The 18638-nt window shown below is 34.0% G+C and overlaps 3 protein-coding genes across 3 annotated transcripts; all 3 read left to right on the forward strand.

The window, feature by feature from the left end:
• The first annotated feature begins 13 nt into the window (after positions 1 to 13).
• LOC134267723 (death-associated protein kinase 3-like) lies at positions 14 to 6315 on the forward strand. The gene is made up of 6 exons (XM_062749938.1): positions 14 to 158; positions 1685 to 1865; positions 2077 to 2619; positions 3232 to 3381; positions 5074 to 5296; positions 5524 to 6315. The coding sequence occupies exons 3-6, from the start codon at positions 2252 to 2254 to the stop codon at positions 5716 to 5718; spliced, it is 936 nt and encodes a 311-aa protein (XP_062605922.1). The 5' UTR covers positions 14 to 158; positions 1685 to 1865; positions 2077 to 2251; the 3' UTR covers positions 5719 to 6315.
• A 3164-nt stretch (positions 6316 to 9479) lies between these two features.
• On the forward strand, positions 9480 to 12300 carry LOC134267724 (mucin-2-like). Its single transcript, XM_062749939.1, has 2 exons — positions 9480 to 9534; positions 10814 to 12300. Exons 1-2 carry the CDS (start codon positions 9480 to 9482, stop codon positions 12298 to 12300), a joined length of 1542 nt encoding a protein of 513 aa, XP_062605923.1.
• Positions 12301 to 12834: 534 nt separating this feature from the next.
• Positions 12835 to 17742, forward strand: LOC134267722 (uncharacterized). The gene is made up of 9 exons (XM_062749936.1): positions 12835 to 12882; positions 13198 to 13278; positions 13559 to 13758; positions 13871 to 14045; positions 14311 to 14478; positions 14585 to 14720; positions 15381 to 15518; positions 17330 to 17425; positions 17534 to 17742. Exons 5-9 carry the CDS (start codon positions 14333 to 14335, stop codon positions 17588 to 17590), a joined length of 573 nt encoding a protein of 190 aa, XP_062605920.1. The 5' UTR covers positions 12835 to 12882; positions 13198 to 13278; positions 13559 to 13758; positions 13871 to 14045; positions 14311 to 14332; the 3' UTR covers positions 17591 to 17742.
• The last annotated feature ends 896 nt before the right edge of the window (positions 17743 to 18638 follow it).

Genomic DNA, 18638 nt, shown 5'->3' on the forward strand with positions numbered 1-18638 from the left:
AGACAGATGGTGTTTAGGAACTTACTCCATTAATGAGTGTGCCTTTGTGACTGGACTTAGTCCCAGTACATCTTACCGATTCAGAGTCTGCTGTACCAACAATATAGGAGACAGTCCATACAGTGTGTCTTCAGTCCTCATCACAACCAAACCAAAAGGTCAGTGTTTACAATCAAAAGTGAATAAAGAGGAACATCGTCTCAAGCCACGGTCCGGAGTCCGCAGTATATAGCTCTCTCCTACCCGTGGCTGCTTGAACACTAAAAGTGTCGTAATCTTGAATATTTACGCCTCTCTATTGTGACGTCATATTCAGTCAGTGACAAGTTTTGTTTCCATCGCAATTGAAATCAACAACTGACGTCAACAGAATACAATAAATATTTCCTACACTGCGATTGGACATTGAAAGGTCGCGATAAAGTTCATCATCCAACTATTCTTTACTCGCATTGGTCAATTTTTAGCTCTACTGGTCAGACACCAGAAGAGCTTATGCGATAGTAATGCGTCCGGCGTCCGTCCGTCTGTCTGTAAACAGTTTTTCAAAACGCTACTCCTCCTACAATTTTAGTCCGATTTCAATATTACTTGGCACACAAGTAGACTACACTAAGATACATAGAATAGTGCATCGGTTTTTAATTTTGATGAACGATGTTGCCATGGTTACTAAAAATAGAATTTTCTGTGAAATTCCTTAAAAACGCTACTTCTTCTACAGTTTTGGTCTGATTTCAATATAACTTTGCACACAAGTAGACTACACTAAGATACATAGAATAGTGCATCGGTTTTTGATTTCGATGAACGGTGTTGCCATGGTTACTGAAAATAGAATTTTCTGTGAAACTTCTTTGAAACGCTACTTCTTCTACAGTTTTGGTCTGATTTCAATATAACTTGGCACACAAGTAGACTACACTAAGATACATAGAGTAGTGCATCGGTTTTTGATTTTGGTGAACGGTGTTGCCATGGTTACTAAAAATAGTATTCTTTATGAAATTCCTTTAAAACGCTACTCCTTCTACAGTTTTGGTCTGATTTCAATATAACTTGGCACACAAATAGACTACACTAAGATACATAGAATTGTGCATCGGTTTTTGATTTCGATGAACGGTGTTACCATGGTTACTAAAAATAGAATTTTCTGTGAAATTCCTTTAAAATGCTACTCCTTCTACAGTTTTAGTTTGATTTCAAAATAAGTTGGCACACAAGTAGACTACACAAAGATACATAAAATAGTGCAATGGTTTTTGATAAGTACAAACCAGTAGAGCTACAGTCTAGACAGAGACTTCTGGTTTAATGAGCTACGAAGAATTCTCTCCTAGTTCATCCACGGCCAGAATGAGAGAGGATCGTACATTTTGGCCGTGGTTTGCGACGATGAAAGAGGAAAGACATTGTTCAAAGCTGAAATTGGAGCTAGAGTCAGGAATGTCAGGGATTCAGTGCAATTTGACTTGCAGTTACATGTTTACAAGATGTAATCAATAAGATGTTCAGAGATTATCATTAATTTTATATGAAATTCATACACAATTTTTCACAGGAAATTTGCATGAAAAAAATATTTATACAATTTTCACATGATTTTCAAATAAAAAGATAATGACATGAATATCGTGTTAGCCACTTTTCCCAATTTCACAAACATCTCTTGTTTTATTAGGTTCTGCTGACATCAGCTTGGACCAATTCACAATCTCCCAACTGTCAAAACAACACGAAGGGCTGTCATTTTACCAGCCTCCAAAGAACAGACTGTCACCCGAGGACATCAGCTCAAGGGAGATAACTCTACAGACCTCAAACATAGAGGACCAGTACAGCTTATCTAATGTTCTATGGAGGTAAATTATTCATTACAGTATATTGAGGGTGAGGTGATCAAAACATAACAAGCGTAACTTATTTAAATGTTTATTTCATATGTGATGTTTAGGAGTTTTTAGGAGAAAAAATTATAGAAATGTGTATGAAATTGAGCTATAGAATTTTCTTTGAATACTTATTCATTTTTGAGCAAAATGACAGGATGTTAAATTTTTCTTTATTTTTCAGAGGAAATTACTCTTCATCCTATGTGCTTTCCACGGACAAGACAAAGAAACTTCATAATATCACAAAAATTACACCAGTTTCTGATTTATACAAAGACAGACTATCGAGAGAGCTAGAAATTCTGCGTACTCTGAAACATGAGAGATTTGTTCACCTGTACGATGCTTACTTATATATGGACAGATATTACTGGATAATGGAATACCTATCTGGAGTCAATGTTGTAGAACACTTCTCTTATAAATCTAAATACACGGAGGATATGGTTGCCATAGTGATCCGACAGGTATTGGATGGATTGCAGTTCCTGCATTACCATGGTTATGCCCACCTGAACATCCAGCCCAGTAGTGTGATGATGGTCAATCGCCGCCGACTGGACGTCAGAATCATGGATTTTAGCTTGGTTCAGAAGGTCACCAAGGAAGGTCAAGTGGTTCCCAGGGAGGGCAATCCTGAGTTTATGGCCCCTGAGGTGGTTGTCAAGGAGACGACCTCATACCCTGCAGATATTTGGTCTGTTGGAGTTTTAACTTTCTTATTGTAAGTATTGACTCTGCAAGATGTTTATTTTCATAAAGCACTACTCAGATTCATGCATGTGAACAATGTGGTATTTTGTGTAATCTCAAAACACTCCACTTTAAATTACTTGTACATATTGAAAATAATTGCATAACATATGCTGCGGTATGTTTCTAAAAGGTTCTTGCAGACCATGAAATCCTCCCTGTTCTTTAAAAATGCTTGAAAAAACTTGACAGCAACATTTGTATCTCAAGTTGTATGTCAAGTCATGCAATTAGAAAAAAATACATATTTTGAGAAAAAAAAAATACATATTTTGAGGTAAGTCAAATGAATAAAGATCTTGATGACCAACTTTTTATTTTCAAGTTAATTTCATATAAAGTTCTAAAAAATAGTTTATCTATTTTTATATCCCAACATTAACCAAGGATTTATATTTTGATAATTTATTTGGCAATGACAATGTGTCAGTAGCAAAAGAGAATCTTAAACTTGTCCATGATAACCTAGGTTTAAATTCCCAAGTATGCAGTAGTGATTGAGTAGAATTAATCAAGAGCCTGTTATTGCGTGGAGAGATTGTGCTTTATCTGGTGATATTAATCTCGGCCATTTCTTTCACAGATTGAGTGGGGAATCCCCCTACAAGGGACAAGATGAGGAGGCCACCTTTACAAACGTCGCCTACAATAGATACAATGCCCTGAGTTTGTACGAGAACATTACAAAGGAAGCTCTCAAATTCATCTTCCGGGTCCTCAAACGGGTCTCCAGGTAATGGCACACTGTACTGGTGGTCAGAAGTTATGGGCATTCCTCTAGTATATTAAATCACAGACACGTCTTTCATTGCCTTGATTCATTTCAAATAAATGAACAGTTGTGAATGATAACATGTTTATAGGGAACGGGATCAGCTCTTGGATTTTTAGGTCACCTGAGTCACTCAGGTGACCTATTGCTATCTGTTTTCGTCCGTCGTCGTCCGTCGTACGTCGTTCGTCGTACGTCGTTCGTCGTCAATCGGTCGTAAACTTTTGAACATTTTCAGCTTCTTCTCTGCAACCACTGAACCAATTTCAACCAAATTTGGCACAAAGCATCTATGGGTGAAGGGGAACAAAAATTGTGAATTTCATGATCCCTGCCCCCCTGGGGCCTGGGGGGTGGGGCCAAAACCACTAAAATTAATGCAATCTTTAAAAATCTTCTTCTTTACACCTGGACATCAAGCAGTCAAACTGTATACATGATTGTGATCAGCATTGAGTCCTTTACCAAAATTGTGAAATTCATGGCCCTGGGGTCAGGGGTACTTGTGCTAGGGCGGGGCTAAATAAGTATATAGTGAAAATGCATTATTTCTTTAAAAATCTTCTTCTCTGCTCCTGGGTATTAAATAAACTAACTAAGTACATAGTTATGATGAGCAAGAGTGCCTCTGCCAAAATTGTGAATTTTATGGCCCCAGGGTCAGGGGTTCTGGTGTTAGGGCGGGGCTCTATTGATTATATAGTGAAAATACATTATTTCTTTGAAAATCCATTTCTCTGCTTCTGGGTATTAAATAAACTAACTAAGTACATAGTTATGATAAGCAAGAGTGCCTCTACCAAAATTGTGAATTTTATGGCCCCAGGGTCAGGGATTTTGGTGTTGGGGGGGGGGGGGCTGTATTGATTACACATGTATAGTGAACAAACATTAAATCTTTGAATATTTTGTTCTTTGTTCCTAGGTTTTAAGCAGATGAACTACCTATATAGTTATGAGCAAGGGACCTAATCTTCAAGAATTGTAAATTTCAAATCCCCAGGGTCAGTTGTACCATAGAGGGGGGGGGGGGCTGTACTTATATACTGAAAATGAATGAATTGTTTGAAATGTGCTCCTTGGTATTAATCAGATTTGTTTGAAAAGCAAGGATGCCTTTCCAAAAATTGTGCAATGTGTGGATCAAAGCCTAAGAGTCAAGGATTCATGTGTGGTAGCGGCACTACTGATTATTGCTGAATATTACTGATTTGTTGAAATGCATTTTTTGTTCCCCTACCCTGCCTATGGGTATTAAGTAACCAAACTAAGGAACTGCTAAGTGTATAGTTATGATTACCAAATTGTAAATGCTATAGCATCTGGCTTAAAACATGGATCAAATTCAATCACTGGAAAGTTGTTGAATAATGCTCAGGTGACCTATAAGGCCCATGGGCCTCTTGTTTCTCTTATGGTGAACATCAACCAGGTTATTGAGATAAGCATACCTTATTGACATGTTTATTTTAGAAGACAAAAAACCAATTCAGCAATAGAATTTGATGTCAGATTCTATCCCTTGCTAACTAAAGTGGGTCACCAGAAGATTTACTTGCTCTTAACCTACAAGATTAGAAATGTCTTTACATTACAAAAAATGTAAAACCCTTAGTATTGGGACTGTTTTGATTTAGTTATTTTTGTTTGTAGAAATAGAATGACTGCCAGTGAATGTTTGGAGGACAAGTGGCTGCAGACATCAGAAACAATGCTTAAATTCAGAACAGAAGCTGTGTTCTCATCCGTCAAGCTCCGTAACTATGTCACTGAATCCTTCCTGGAATCCATCAAAGCTAGTGAGGCAGAACTGATGAGGCTTAGAGAGAAGTTCCTCATCAGACAAGAGGTCAAGGTCACAAAGACAGCTATAAAGGTCAATATAAAAACTACTAAACATGAAATTAAGTTAATTACTTTACATTTAAGTGTTATCAGAATTTTGTTTGAATCTTATGTTGTCTATATAATTACCCAAATGAAAAAAAAATCAGCATATTATTGAAAAGCCTTATTATGATCATCAAAGGTCATGACTATGATTTGTAGTGAAACAAACTACATATGTACAATGGTGTTTCTAAAGATAATGTGCTATTTTAGGAGGATTCAAAGAATACAGATCAATATACTAACAGTGAAGTTAAACAAACAATGAAGAAGGAGGTCAAGGACTCAGAAATGGAGTCAGAGGTCAAAAGGTCAGAGGTCAAGAAGAGCTCCAGTGTGGAGGACATTGCAGATGAGCTTGTTAATGGTGCCATGGATGAGGCTCTAAAGTCTGAGACATTATCCTGAAGTGATATTAATTAAACCAGAAAGGACTTGACAAGGAAGACGTTCACCAAAAAACACCTAAAAATGAAGAAAATTACATCATGCTAAAGCAATATTGTGATTAAGATTTTGTTTTGTAAAAAGTTTGATAGATATATTGCTTTTTAATATACATGAATATGTATTGATATTAATTTATTAGAATTTGTTTGAGACTTGTTTGTTGCAGTTTTGTGATATATGCCTTTAGATTTTTAATTAAACTGTATTAGTTTAATTATTTTTATTGAATGCATTTTCATGTTGATAACATTTTTTTTTTTTTTGCTTTTTTAAAAAATATATAAACATGTACAGTTTCTCCACTGAAGTTGATGTTACTTGCTGTTTTTATTTATTCTTAGATCCTTTGTTATGCTGCTATTTTTCATCACTGTATGTATGATAATATTTTTCTGTCATAAATAAGTAACTGCAAACACTGTTTTGGGTTTATACATTGCATAATTACTTACAGTGGGAGTGAAATTTTAGGAGGCCAAACTTCAAGTGCAATATTTTTATTTATTTCATTCTTTTTGTAGAATATTAGAATGTGCAATAAACTTTGGTTCTTTAGCTCTTGTGTGAGAGTTTAATTTTTCCTGACATTTATCAATTTTCCCAAAAATATTGAAAGCTATACATGGCGTCTCTAAGCTAAAAAAATGAGATTAAGTGTACATTAAGTTGATATTTGCTATCTACGTTCAAGTTAAATTTTCATCGATTTTGAACTTAAATATCTGCACATTTTTATAGATTAAGAGAACTTTAAACCCTGTCTGATTTTTTAATATGAGTCAGAAATAAATTGGTTATTATACCCCCCATTTGAAAAGCGGGAGGGTATATAGTAATCGTTAATTCCGTCCGTCCGTCTGTTACGCTTTGGGGTACCCATCTCTTATCCGCAACTCCTCTCATACCACTGAATGAAATTTGATGAAACTTTCACAGAATCTTTATTACATATTGCCATTGTGCACTTCCTATTTTACTTTTTGATCCGACACATATTTTGGGTTTTCTGGCCACAGCAAAACATGGACTTTGCCATTATAACTATATGGAGGCGGGGGGTATCATTTAGTGAGCTCATCGCTCACAGTACCTCTAGTTGTTTTAAATCTCAGATATCAATGAAATGCATTGTGTAAATTACAGGAAAGTTCTATCTTTATATTGAGAAACAAAACAAATAGAGAGATCTGTTTAATTTTAATTAGTCTGAACTTATCAAAATTTGCCACATATCACTTTAATGATCAAGGTAGGTAAAAACAACCAGATAACCTTAAAGTTAAATTGTATTTTACTCAGGTCTCAAAATTTATATCCATATGTTTGTATTTAGATAATTAAGTGCTTATGATAGGAGCCATGAAAGACCAAAGACATTTTTTTGCAAGAACACCTGCAAGGGGTTCCAGATCCTGCAGTGCAAATGAAATGGAAGGTTTCCAAATATCAAGAGGAAAAAGGGACCTCAGTTACAAGTCTTAAATGTGGAATGCAATGAAAGAACGAGAGAAAAATATTTTTCACATGATCAGTTTGATGTCTTGTTAGTAAGAATGGTTAATTTTGCTCATTCCTAATGTAGAATTTGACAATATACTTCTCATTTATTTCAAAGCACTTCTTTTCCTTCTGTAATATTATAAACCGACTTCGCAGGATGTACATGTATGTGACACAATCAAAGTACTCAAGGGATTTGAATATAGTGCTACAAGGTCTATCATGCTTTTGGATATAAATCAATGTTGAAGATTCAGTCCCAAACATCAGAAATAATTTCACAAGCATTTGAATAACGAGGCCCATGGGCCACAATGCTCACTGGAGTAACTTTAACTCTGATGTTCTTAGTTATTTTAAATGATTTCCCCCTTAATATTTCAATGAAAAGTGTGTCCACATAAATTAATACGGTAATATCTTAACACTAGGGGATATATTAATCCACAACATGGAAATGCTTTAAAATTGATATGATTTGAACTTATGAAGATATTCCTAAATATCTTGAAATTCACAAAGTTCATGCCATACGTACATGCGTAAATGGATTCAGGAAACGAATGATGCATTATGAAATTACGAACAACATGATGAAGTATTTAGACTTGAATGTCTATATGTATTCACAACCCTTCCCATGGTTGCAAACAGTAAACACAAGAAGATAGGCATGGAATCATATGGGTTCGAAAACAAATGCTTTAATCAAAGAGTACAGCCTAATTTGAAAAGTGCTATTTATACTACTTTATTAAGAGTGTATAGTTCCAATACGTTTAAGACAGTTTGATTGGTAGGATGCCATTGTTAGTGTTTTGCGTTTAAACGCAATATATATTGCTTTTATATGCTATAAAGTATTTCTATTTTAGACTGACCTTAAAGGGCTTCCGTAATATTTCGATTGCATGATTTTAAAATTGAAATTCTTCGATAAACTTTATGTAAAGGTCACACGAATTCTAGTGAATTATGTCCATGTTATTCTTGTGTTGTCTGGATAAGTTTTCCTCTCTTTTTTTGAATACATTGTACATATATAACACTGTACACGGTTTATGTACCGCAGAGATTTTTTTTAAATAAAGCAATGAATGTATTGAAACGACGGGCAAATTCACGTACATGTATAAGGAAACTTTATAAACTCTTTTTAAAAAATTATATATTCCCATATTGAAAAATCGAAACACTTTTTAAAATGTTAGTTATACACGTGTGAACATTGAGAAATTGATTTAAATATATCTGTAATTTCTTAGGCTTTCTCATTTGCTCATGACCATTAGAAGGGGTGAGGGCTCACATTGAATCCCCCAGCTTCCACCCCACTCCTAATAAATTGTATTTGTTTCTGTGAATCACACGTCGTCGAAGTACACTTTGGCATATGAAAAAATACATGTTTTAACAAAAAAGTATTTTCCGTTTTCAAAGCATAAAAAATGATATCATTTTCTGATTCCTATACACATAAAAGGAGACTATATTTCTAGGCTTTGAGATATAAAAAAAAAGAATATCGCTGAAAAAAATTCTCAAATTGACCATGCGAGTCCTAAGAGCTTACGAACATTTTAAGATTTGGTCCTTTTACGCTCGTCTAAATACGGTATTGCAAGAGTGGAACAAAAGCTTAATAAGAAATTTAAAAATGTAATAATTAGACGTGTGTCATATCTAACCTCTGAAAATAAAGAAAACTGCAGAACCGATATTAAATACAGGGCCTCATGAGTAGCACTAGGCGTCACACCCTGACTGATAAGAAAATTCTTGACCAATCAGGGACGCTTCAACATCCAGTTATTCAGAATTAGAGAACAATCGATAAAAATGTTAGAGCTGTTGAGAAACCCCCACATCTTTCAATTTGCTTTCAAATGAAATATAAAGCAGCGAAAATGAAAATCTGTAAGTATAGATTATTTTCTTAATTTACTATTCTACAATGGAGACAAAAACACAGATAAAGAGCAACTTGTGCAGCTAAATTAAAAAAAAAATTATCTTCGTTTTTACCATAAATTTATAATTTGTTATTAATTAATAAAAAAATTAAAAATTCTGATATAGATTCCATGTAATGAACAGATGAAAAAAAAAATTAAAATGTTGCGAGTGACAGAGGAACAGTCACTGTGACAATAGCTCTTAAATTATAAGAAACTAGCGGTACTGTAAACAGAGCTCACTATGATACCCTTGCCTCCAATATGGCCATGAGCATGTCTTGCTGTGGGAAATCCAAACTTTGTGTTGGATCAAAAAGTAAATGGTAGGCGGGGGTATCATTTAGTGAGCGCATTGCTCACAGTACCTCTAGTTGTTGTTACCGTTCACGGTAGCTCAGTCGGCAGAGCGCTCGCTCCGTGATCGGGAGGTCGGGAGTTCGTATCTCGGCCGCGACTGACCTAGTCGTTAAAGTGAGTAGCAACTGTTCCTTCGCCATGCGCTCGGCACTTTGAAGTGAAAGTTGCGGGTCCTTCGGATGAGACCTTAAAAACCGAGGCCCCGTGTCAGCGGCAGGCGTTGGCACGATAAAGATCCCTCACTGCTCAATGGCCCTGAGTGCCGAGTAAAGGTCAAAATTTGAAGCCCTTCACCGGCATACGGTGACGTCTCCATATGAGTGAAAAATTCTCGAGAGGGACGTTAAACAATATACAATCAGTCAATCTAGTTGTTGTTCTTAGATTATGGTTTGAATGTCAAAGTTTGTAGTTGATTACATGAGAATGTGTTTCTCGAAACATATTTGCATATCTTAAAAAATGAAATGAACTCTTGCATTTGATATATGATTTTAAACAATGACTAACACGATTTAATTTACAGTTGTCTTTTTTAGTATAAATTAAATGTCACTCAAAAATGTTGTAGGTAGTAGTTATCAGAGCCATTTTGATGAAAACTAAAGCAAAAAAAATTCAAGAGAAAAAAAATGAAACTAATAATTTATTTTGCAAAGTACAAAGTATTTTTTCTACAATTATTATACCCCCGCTTCAAAAGCGGGAGGGTATATAGTAATCGGTATGTCCGTCCGTCCGTCCAGCTGTACGTCCGCCCGTCTGTCAGTTACGCTTTGGGGTACTAGTACCGATCTCTTATCTGCAACTCCTCTCATACCACTGAAAGAAAGATGAAACTTTCACAGAATCTTTATTACATATTGCCATTATTCACCTCCTATTTTTCTTTTTAATTTTACACATATTTTGGGTTTCCCACCCCACAGCAAAAAAAAATGGACACTGCCATTATACTTATACGGGAGGCGGGGCTATCATTTAGTGAGCTCAATGCTCACAGTACCTCTAGTTTATAATAAAATTTAGTAAAAAGTATAACCCTTATGATGTTCTACATTAATCTGAAAGTACTCGTATGTTGAGTACCTGTTGAACATTCTTGCATTTTTAAGATTTAGGAATGGATTGCTTTAGACTGTAAATAGATTTCAACGAAAAGAAATCCAAATATCAACAAAAAATAATATATAACACATACCATTGTGCACCGATTTAACTTTTATTCTTCTTTCCAGATATTATTTTATCAACATTGCTGGTTATTGCTATCAATGGACTACCAAGTCCTACACCCAATGCAACTGAGTCTACCACTGTTACTACAAAACCAAGTCCTACACCCAATAAAACTGTGTCTACCATTGTTACTACAAAACCAAGTCCAACACCCAATACAACTGTGTCTACCATTGTTACTACAAAACCAAGTCCTACACCCAATACAACTGTGTCTACCACTGTGACTACAAAACCAAGTCCTACACCCAATACAACTGTGTCTACCATTGTTACTACAAAACCAAGTCCTACACCCAATACAACTGTGTCTACCATTGTTACTACAAAACCAAGTCCTACACCCAATACGACTGTGTCTACCACTGTGACTACAAAACCAAGTCCTACAACCAATAAAACTGTGTCTACCATTGTTACTACAAAACCAAGTCCTACACCCAATACAACTGTGTCTACCACTGTGCCTACAAAACCAAGTCCTACACCCAATACAACTGTGTCTACCACTATGCCTACAAAACCAAGTCCTACACCCAATAAAACTGTGTCTACCATTGTTACTACAAAACCAAGTCCTACACCCAATACAACTGTGTCTACCACTGTGACTACAAAACCAAGTCCTACACCCAATACAACTGTGTCTACCACTGTGACTACAAAACCAAGTCCTACACCCAATACAACTGTGTCTACCATTGTTACTACAAAACCAAGTCCTACACCCAATACAACTGTGTCTACCATTGTTACTACAAAACCAAGTCCTACACCCAATACAACTGTGTCTACCATTGTTACTACAAAACCAAGTCCTACACCCAATACAACTGTGTCTACCACTGTGACTACAAAACCAAGTCCTACACCCAATACAACTGTGTCTACCACTGTGACTACAAAACCAAGTCCTACACCCTATACAACTGTGTCTACCATTGTTACTACAAAACCAAGTCCTACACCCAATACAACTGTGTCTACCACTGTGACTACAAAACCAAGTCCTACACCCAATACAACTGTGTCTACCACTGTTACTACAAAACCAAGTCCTACACCCAATACAACTGTGTCTACCATTGTTACTACAAAACCAAGTCCTACACCCAATACAACTGTGTCTACCACTGTGACTACAAAACCAAGTCCTACACCCAATACGACTGTGTCTACCACTGTGACTACAAAACCAAGTCCTACACCCAATACAACTGTGTCTACCACTGTGACTACAAAACCAAGTCCTACACCCAATACAACTGTGTCTACCATTGTTACTACAAAACCAAGTCCTACACCCAATACAACTGTGTCTACCACTGTGACTACAAAACCAAGTCCTACACCCCACTGTGTCTACCACTGTGACTACCAAACCAAGTCCTACACCCAATACGACTGTGTCTACCACTGTGACTACAAAGACAACGTCTTCATTAGAGACAAGTCAAATTACTGTGTCAAAAACCTCACCCACTAAACCTACCTCTTTATCTGGAGAGATTCCATCATTCTTCGTTCCAAAAATAACACATGTTTCAACAGAACCGCCTGTATTTGGTATGATTGTCGTTCATTCTATTTAGAAATAAATGATCCATGTTATCATTTAAAAGCTTTTTTGAGAGGAAAAGGGAGGAATGGGCTAATGAAACTACTTATGCAGTGTTTTCAAGGAACATTAATATGTCTAGTTGAACCTTGAATTCTTTCAATTAATTTTTTTCTATAAGTATTAGTATATAAAAATTATATTTTTCCAGGAACCCAAAACATTTTTAATCTACATTTTGAATTGCTACTGGGGATGAACAAAACTGGTGTCGAAAACTTTTGTAATGAATCCCTATCCAACAGGGTATAATTATTTTATTTTTGTTGTCAAAATGTTTAATGGACAATCATCCAGAAAAAAAGAATAATTTCTGCAATTTTGATATTTTGATAATAGTTTGAGATAAAGTAAATGAGATGGAGGCGTTTCATTTAACTTTTTTTTTCAATTTCAGCTGCTTCAATACGTCTTCATCAGATATAATGGGACTCTTACGCTTCATGTCAGGTATTGGATTAAGGTTGAGTTTCCACATATTTTACATGATATTGCAATGTACTCGTACATGACATGAACACAAACATAGCAACCATGCCGGAAAGAAAATATGCATATCATTCTGCTTTTAGATCTCTTATTTATTCCTTTAATTCTATAATTAAAATTAATTAACTTCATATGACATATAAAACGACATTTGTACATGCAAGTTCAAAATTTACTTATCTAATTTTCAACAGTAATATAAAATTTACATTATTTCTATAAATGTCACACAATTATTATATTTATTGAATTACATATAGTATCAACTCATTGTAGCCGCCAGCCTAAGATTGAGAATAAGAGGCATCGGAGAGAAGGAAATTATGTCTTTTTAAGAAAAGGGGCGACACCGGATTTGTAAGTAAGATTTAAAAATTCGTAAATATACATTAAAACACTCCTGCCAGACATTTTTTAGTCAAATAAAAACTAATACCATCTTTTCTCAATTTAGATATTGAGTTATTGAATTTTGGCTCAAACGAAAAAGCATACAAATTCATGTAATTATGAACTAAAAAAAATAATGTCACTTTTTTCAAAGTTTTCACTAATTTATGTGCGTTTTGGTGATACTGGATAATGATGACTATACACTTACTTTTAATTCTAATTTTATTTTTTTTGTATTTCTTAGAGGGAACCATACAGTTGATATCAATGTAACCATCCTAGTAGGCAGATTGCGAGAGAAAAATGGATCAATAAGCCTTAGGGCATTTCCGAATGAAACGTCAAATTGTTTAAAGAAAAACAGACAACAAATAAGCAATGGTTCCTATGAGGTGTATGATACATCACAGGTCATTAAAGAAAGTCTGGAAAAACAAACAAAAGGTATCTTATTTTTCAGAAGTTCACAGTCAAATTAAGAAGAAAGAAAGAAACAAATCTTATATATCCGAACGAATCCAAGTATCTGATTAAATATAAAAATTAAAACTTAAAGGTTTGACAGAGTGTAAAGCCACGGGAAAGCTTTGTACTTTGGGATACAGTTGTGCAGTGTCCCCTAAGGACAACTACACTGGGGAGTGTGTGCATCAATGTGACCTTGAAAGTAAACCCTGTAACGACAAGGGGTATTGCTTTTTTGACATCGTTCTCAACCAAACAGCTTGTAGGTAGGTTGTGTCATAACTTAACAATTATATTAGAAACCAAGAGAATGTTTTATCATGATATCACTATAGAAAATAATATGTATCCCAAAAGTAACTTTGTTACAATCATTTCAAATTCATGTTGAATTTTACCGTTAAAAGTAAAATGTTCTTTGTATCTAGTATCCAATGCTACATACTCGCATTTAAAGTCATCTTAACATTTTGAAGAATACAATGGATTAAGCAGTAAAAACTATAGAGAAGGCATATATTGTCGACGTAGGTGTGAGAAGAGTCTGTTGACGATGTACTACGGACCACAGTGTGAGGAGAGAACAGGGACGATGGAGTTCGTGGTTGGTCTGTCTGTTGGTGGTGGAGGATTCCTTTTGCTTGTCATCATACTTATCATCTGTTGTAGGCGATCCTCTAACAATGAACGAGACAAAAAGTAATGTATATCAAAGAACAATGTAATCGATAACCATTTAAGTACTAGTATGTTTCCAATATCACTTATTTATTGTCATTAAAAAAAAATGAATATATCGTTACAGACTTGGAGTCACTAGCAAAGAGGAAGAATTCTCTACAAGAAAGCTAGATATGAGAGACTTTACCTCTGGTCTACAGTTAAAAGAAGATTCAAAGAGATTGTATCGATACGACAATACTCCAGGAGCAGCTAATAGGGTAAATACGAAGAATTTCGACGTACTATATACGGATCTGTATCATATTTACAATGTCTAATCATTCAGGAATTTTAAAATTTAAGAACAGCAATGTGAAATACTGCATTATAATAACTCTATACTGTGCTTCACAATAATTTGTGTTGCTTTATAATATTAACTTTGAGTCAAATGGTCACTAAAGAATATTTTTTTGGTCTGTCACCACTTAGAACTATAACAATTTTTAACATAATTTTAGAAAAAAGATGAACCTGTATACCAAAATGATTTGCGACGAAATAATTAAAGCACGTCAAGTTCAAAAGGATTTTCACTGCTGTAGTGAGAAATAGTATAAGATGGGTTGAGATATACGATTGCCCGTAACCTTGATTTTAAATCTTTAAATACAAAACATATACAGTACTACATGTACAGCTTAAAATTTGTTAATTCAACATGAGTCATTTTTCATTTGTGTAATTTGATCATACCAGGTAAAAGGAACTATTCTTAAGAATAGCATAAGTTTGGTAAAAATAATTCTAAATACAAGCATGCAAGCAAAGCTCTTTGCATTTTATTTCTTCAAACACATTTCAAACGTTATATTTGCTTTCTTCGACGAATGGACAAAGGAAACTTATATTGATAAAAATGAAAGTAATAATTTCAGGCCTATGAACTTCTCTGGAATCAAAGTCCTAGGGTTCCAGAGTTAGAGATGTACCCACCGCTGTATAAATCACAACACTCCCACAGACTGTACGGTGAAGAACGAGTATCAATGACTAGCATTGATTCAACTAGAAACGTGAGTACTTTATCATTGAGCTTTATTTTGGCCTCCTATATGCAATGCGCTTTTTTACAGGAGGATTAAGGTACCGGTAAATGCATGAAATACTCAGCATGTGGAAATAACGAACAGTATTCAAGCTCAAAAGTCCATTAAACAATACAAAATAGGAGCAGAGCAAACACGGACCCAAGTGCCAATTGTAACTTGCAAGTTGCAACAGAAGTCAATATGCATAAGGAAGTTGTGTTTAAATATGTCCACCTGCATGTCGAAAAACAACAAAATTCTGAAGAAATGCACGTTTTAGTTTAAAAGATTTAATTGTACTTAAAACTTTATTTTGTGCTTTCCCGCTTTCAAACTTTTGTGACGGAACATTAGAGTCAGAAACATCTTTATACATGTACTATTGAAACTTCTGTGGACCTAATGTTGTGTTGATGTTATAATTACTCTGTATTATTTTGATCGAAAAAAAAACTGATGTCATTTGTCATATACAAAATTACTGTATTAAAATCATTCTAATGCTACACACAACTATTCCGAGGTATTTCAACTTTTCTATCGTTAACCCTTATTTATATGGCAAAAATCATTAAGAGCCACATTTGTGATATTGTTTTCCAAGTTAATTTGATAGGCAAGGACATGTTCTACATAAAACAATTTCTAAAACAAAGCAGGCTATTGACAAACATTTTGATGATATAGAACTATCAACAATCTTTTTTACACTCAACTTTCGCGAATTCTTTGGTCTATATATAAATGACCTTGTTAGCATATACAATATATCGTATCGATATGTACTTTCTTTTACAAATTGTTAGGTCATTATTTTCTCACTAAATGGTCTACAGATAATTTTTAAGGTTTCTATTGGCCTGCCATGACAAAACAAAAAGCAGATGTGTGTGGCACGCCAAATTCACAAAAATGAGCTAAACATAATTTCACAGTTAATAAACTAAGTTTATCGATTGTAAACTATAGATTACAGACCGTTAACTATAGTTAACAATTCGTTAACTATAGTTTTCATCTGTAAAACTATATTTAACGGTCGTTAACTATAGTTTATGAATGCTAATCTAAGTTTATCTGTCTGAATAAAGCGTTAACAATAGATTTTGTTGATAAACATAGATTCACGTTTGTAAACTATAGTTTACAATCGTAAACTATAGTAAAGAGTTGTTAATCATAGTTTCACAAATCGTGAAACTATATTTATCAGATCGATAACTATAGTTAACGGTTTGTAAACTATAGTTTACAAATCGTGAAACTGTATTTATCAGATAATCTATGTTTTGCAATCGCAAATGATTGTTTTTGGTGTTAAGTATAGTTTACGGTTGTGAAACATAGATTTTCGCGTTAACTATGGTTTACAGATGTAAAATATAGATTAACGTTGTTAACTATAGTTTACAGTCCGTAAACTATAGTTTACAACCGATAAACCTAGTTTATCGACTGTGAAACTATGTTTAGCTCATTTTTGTGAATTTGACGTGCCATAGATGTGACTAAGGGATACTTACTTCTCTATGGTACCTGATTCCACATTTGTTTTAAAAGGTCCATATAGACGCTGCTCATAATTTGTATCGTTTAAATGGTCCTTTCAGAAAAAATCTCCTTTCAATATCTTCATAATTCATATAAAAAATTTCTTAATAACACTTTTTGGTACTGTTTCTGTCTGAAGAGAAATTCTCTAAAAACAAAAATTCTCGTATTCCTGAAGCATATAAGCTTTAATTTAGATATAGGACTGAAAACAGCATTTTTACTTTTACCAATATTCATTTTAGTTTTCCATCAAAAGGCCACATATTTACAGTGAACCGATGGAGAATTTTGAAAGTCCTTATGTCAGCAGGGAGTCGTATCTCTACAAATCACAGACGGTGAGAAAACATAAATTGTTGTCCAAGAAATGAAATAATTTTTTTTTATATAATTCATAAATATTTTATTATTTAAAAAATATATTTTATGTAAAATTTTTCTCACAGGGAATAAGACCAGCATCACCCACGTATACCACGACTGAAAACAGAACTCCATTCTGAAATTGAGAATACGGAACTGCATTCTAAAAGTCTAGAAAGGGATTTTTGAGAAAAATATTGTTTGTTCCATATCATAACTCGAATTTCATTTCATGTGTTTAGCTGTTAATGACATAATAAACACTCGTTTCTTACTCTGTTAAATGAGTGAATGCAATTATACATGTATATTAAAAATGTGATTTTATTAATTCTTTTTTCACTTTTCCTATATAGAAATAAACATTTACAGGTACTGGAAGGTATTTCTTCTTTTTCCTACGTATTTGACTATTTCAATGTTTTTGTTGGGATTTAGTTACTAATATTTTATTTAAGCAGTGAATTTAAATACTAGTCGTTTTAAACTAATTAAAACAACTTTAACAATTTTTGTGTAATATTTTGTTTGTAAAAATTATATTGATGACTAGATAGCATACCTTCGGCGTTTATGCAAATTATCACGCAAGGCACTCGATTAGTCACATCATGAAACCATAAAATTACATCAGAAATTGTACATACATAAAGCATGCTCTTGTGTATCGATTCAACTGAAATAGTTCCTTTTGGTATTAGAAAATCACTTCTAAGAATTTTTATTTAAAACTATAGAATATCTATCTGAAATTCATTAATGTAGTGAAAACGTTGACGAACCATAGTTATCTAATACTTTTTTGTTAAGGTTACCCCTGATCATAAATTATGTCATGTAATCTCTTCAGGAAAAATCTGGAATGTAAAAAAGAAAATATATCTGTTACCAAAGTTCTACCTGTCTAATCGATAACCATACGTCTTTTTTTTTCAAATCAGTGCATGTTTGCGAAAGGATCTCTGTAGGGTAAACTTAAAGTTCTGTAAGTACATTCTTTAATTGTTTATAAAAAAAGGTAAATTTTTATTCTTCTATTAGAACACGTATCATTATTATTACTTTATGTCGATTGACCAAGTAAAACATGTCCTTAAAAAAAAAAAAAAAAAAAAAGAAATCTAAAATGCAGTAATTTACAATTATCATAAATTTTATATCTAATTTAATCAAGCAAAAGCTGTGTAG

The sequence above is a fragment of the Saccostrea cucullata genome, unplaced genomic scaffold (assembly GCF_032062105.1).
Source record: "Saccostrea cucullata isolate Sc308-1 unplaced genomic scaffold, CSIRO_AGI_Scuc_v1 ctg9722, whole genome shotgun sequence".
Lineage (NCBI taxonomy): Eukaryota > Metazoa > Mollusca > Bivalvia > Ostreida > Ostreidae > Saccostrea > Saccostrea cuccullata.

Bases quoted from the DNA above. Each gene is read 5' to 3' on its own strand.
- LOC134267723 (XM_062749938.1), top strand. From the start codon at position 2,252: ATGGACAGATATTACTGGATAATGGAATACCTATCTGGAGTCAATGTT. The intron at 3,382-5,073 runs GTAATGGCACAC...TTTTGTTTGTAG, and splicing joins GTCCTCAAACGGGTCTCCAG to AAATAGAATGACTGCCAGTG. The intron at 5,297-5,523 runs GTCAATATAAAA...GTGCTATTTTAG, and splicing joins TCACAAAGACAGCTATAAAG to GAGGATTCAAAGAATACAGA.
- LOC134267724 (XM_062749939.1), top strand. From the start codon at position 9,480: ATGGCCATGAGCATGTCTTGCTGTGGGAAATCCAAACTTTGTGTTGGA. The intron at 9,535-10,813 runs GTAAATGGTAGG...TCTTCTTTCCAG, and splicing joins ACTTTGTGTTGGATCAAAAA to ATATTATTTTATCAACATTG.
- LOC134267722 (XM_062749936.1), top strand. From the start codon at position 14,333: ATGTACTACGGACCACAGTGTGAGGAGAGAACAGGGACGATGGAGTTC. The intron at 14,479-14,584 runs GTAATGTATATC...ATATCGTTACAG, and splicing joins AACAATGAACGAGACAAAAA to ACTTGGAGTCACTAGCAAAG. The intron at 15,519-17,329 runs GTGAGTACTTTA...TATTCATTTTAG, and splicing joins GCATTGATTCAACTAGAAAC to TTTTCCATCAAAAGGCCACA.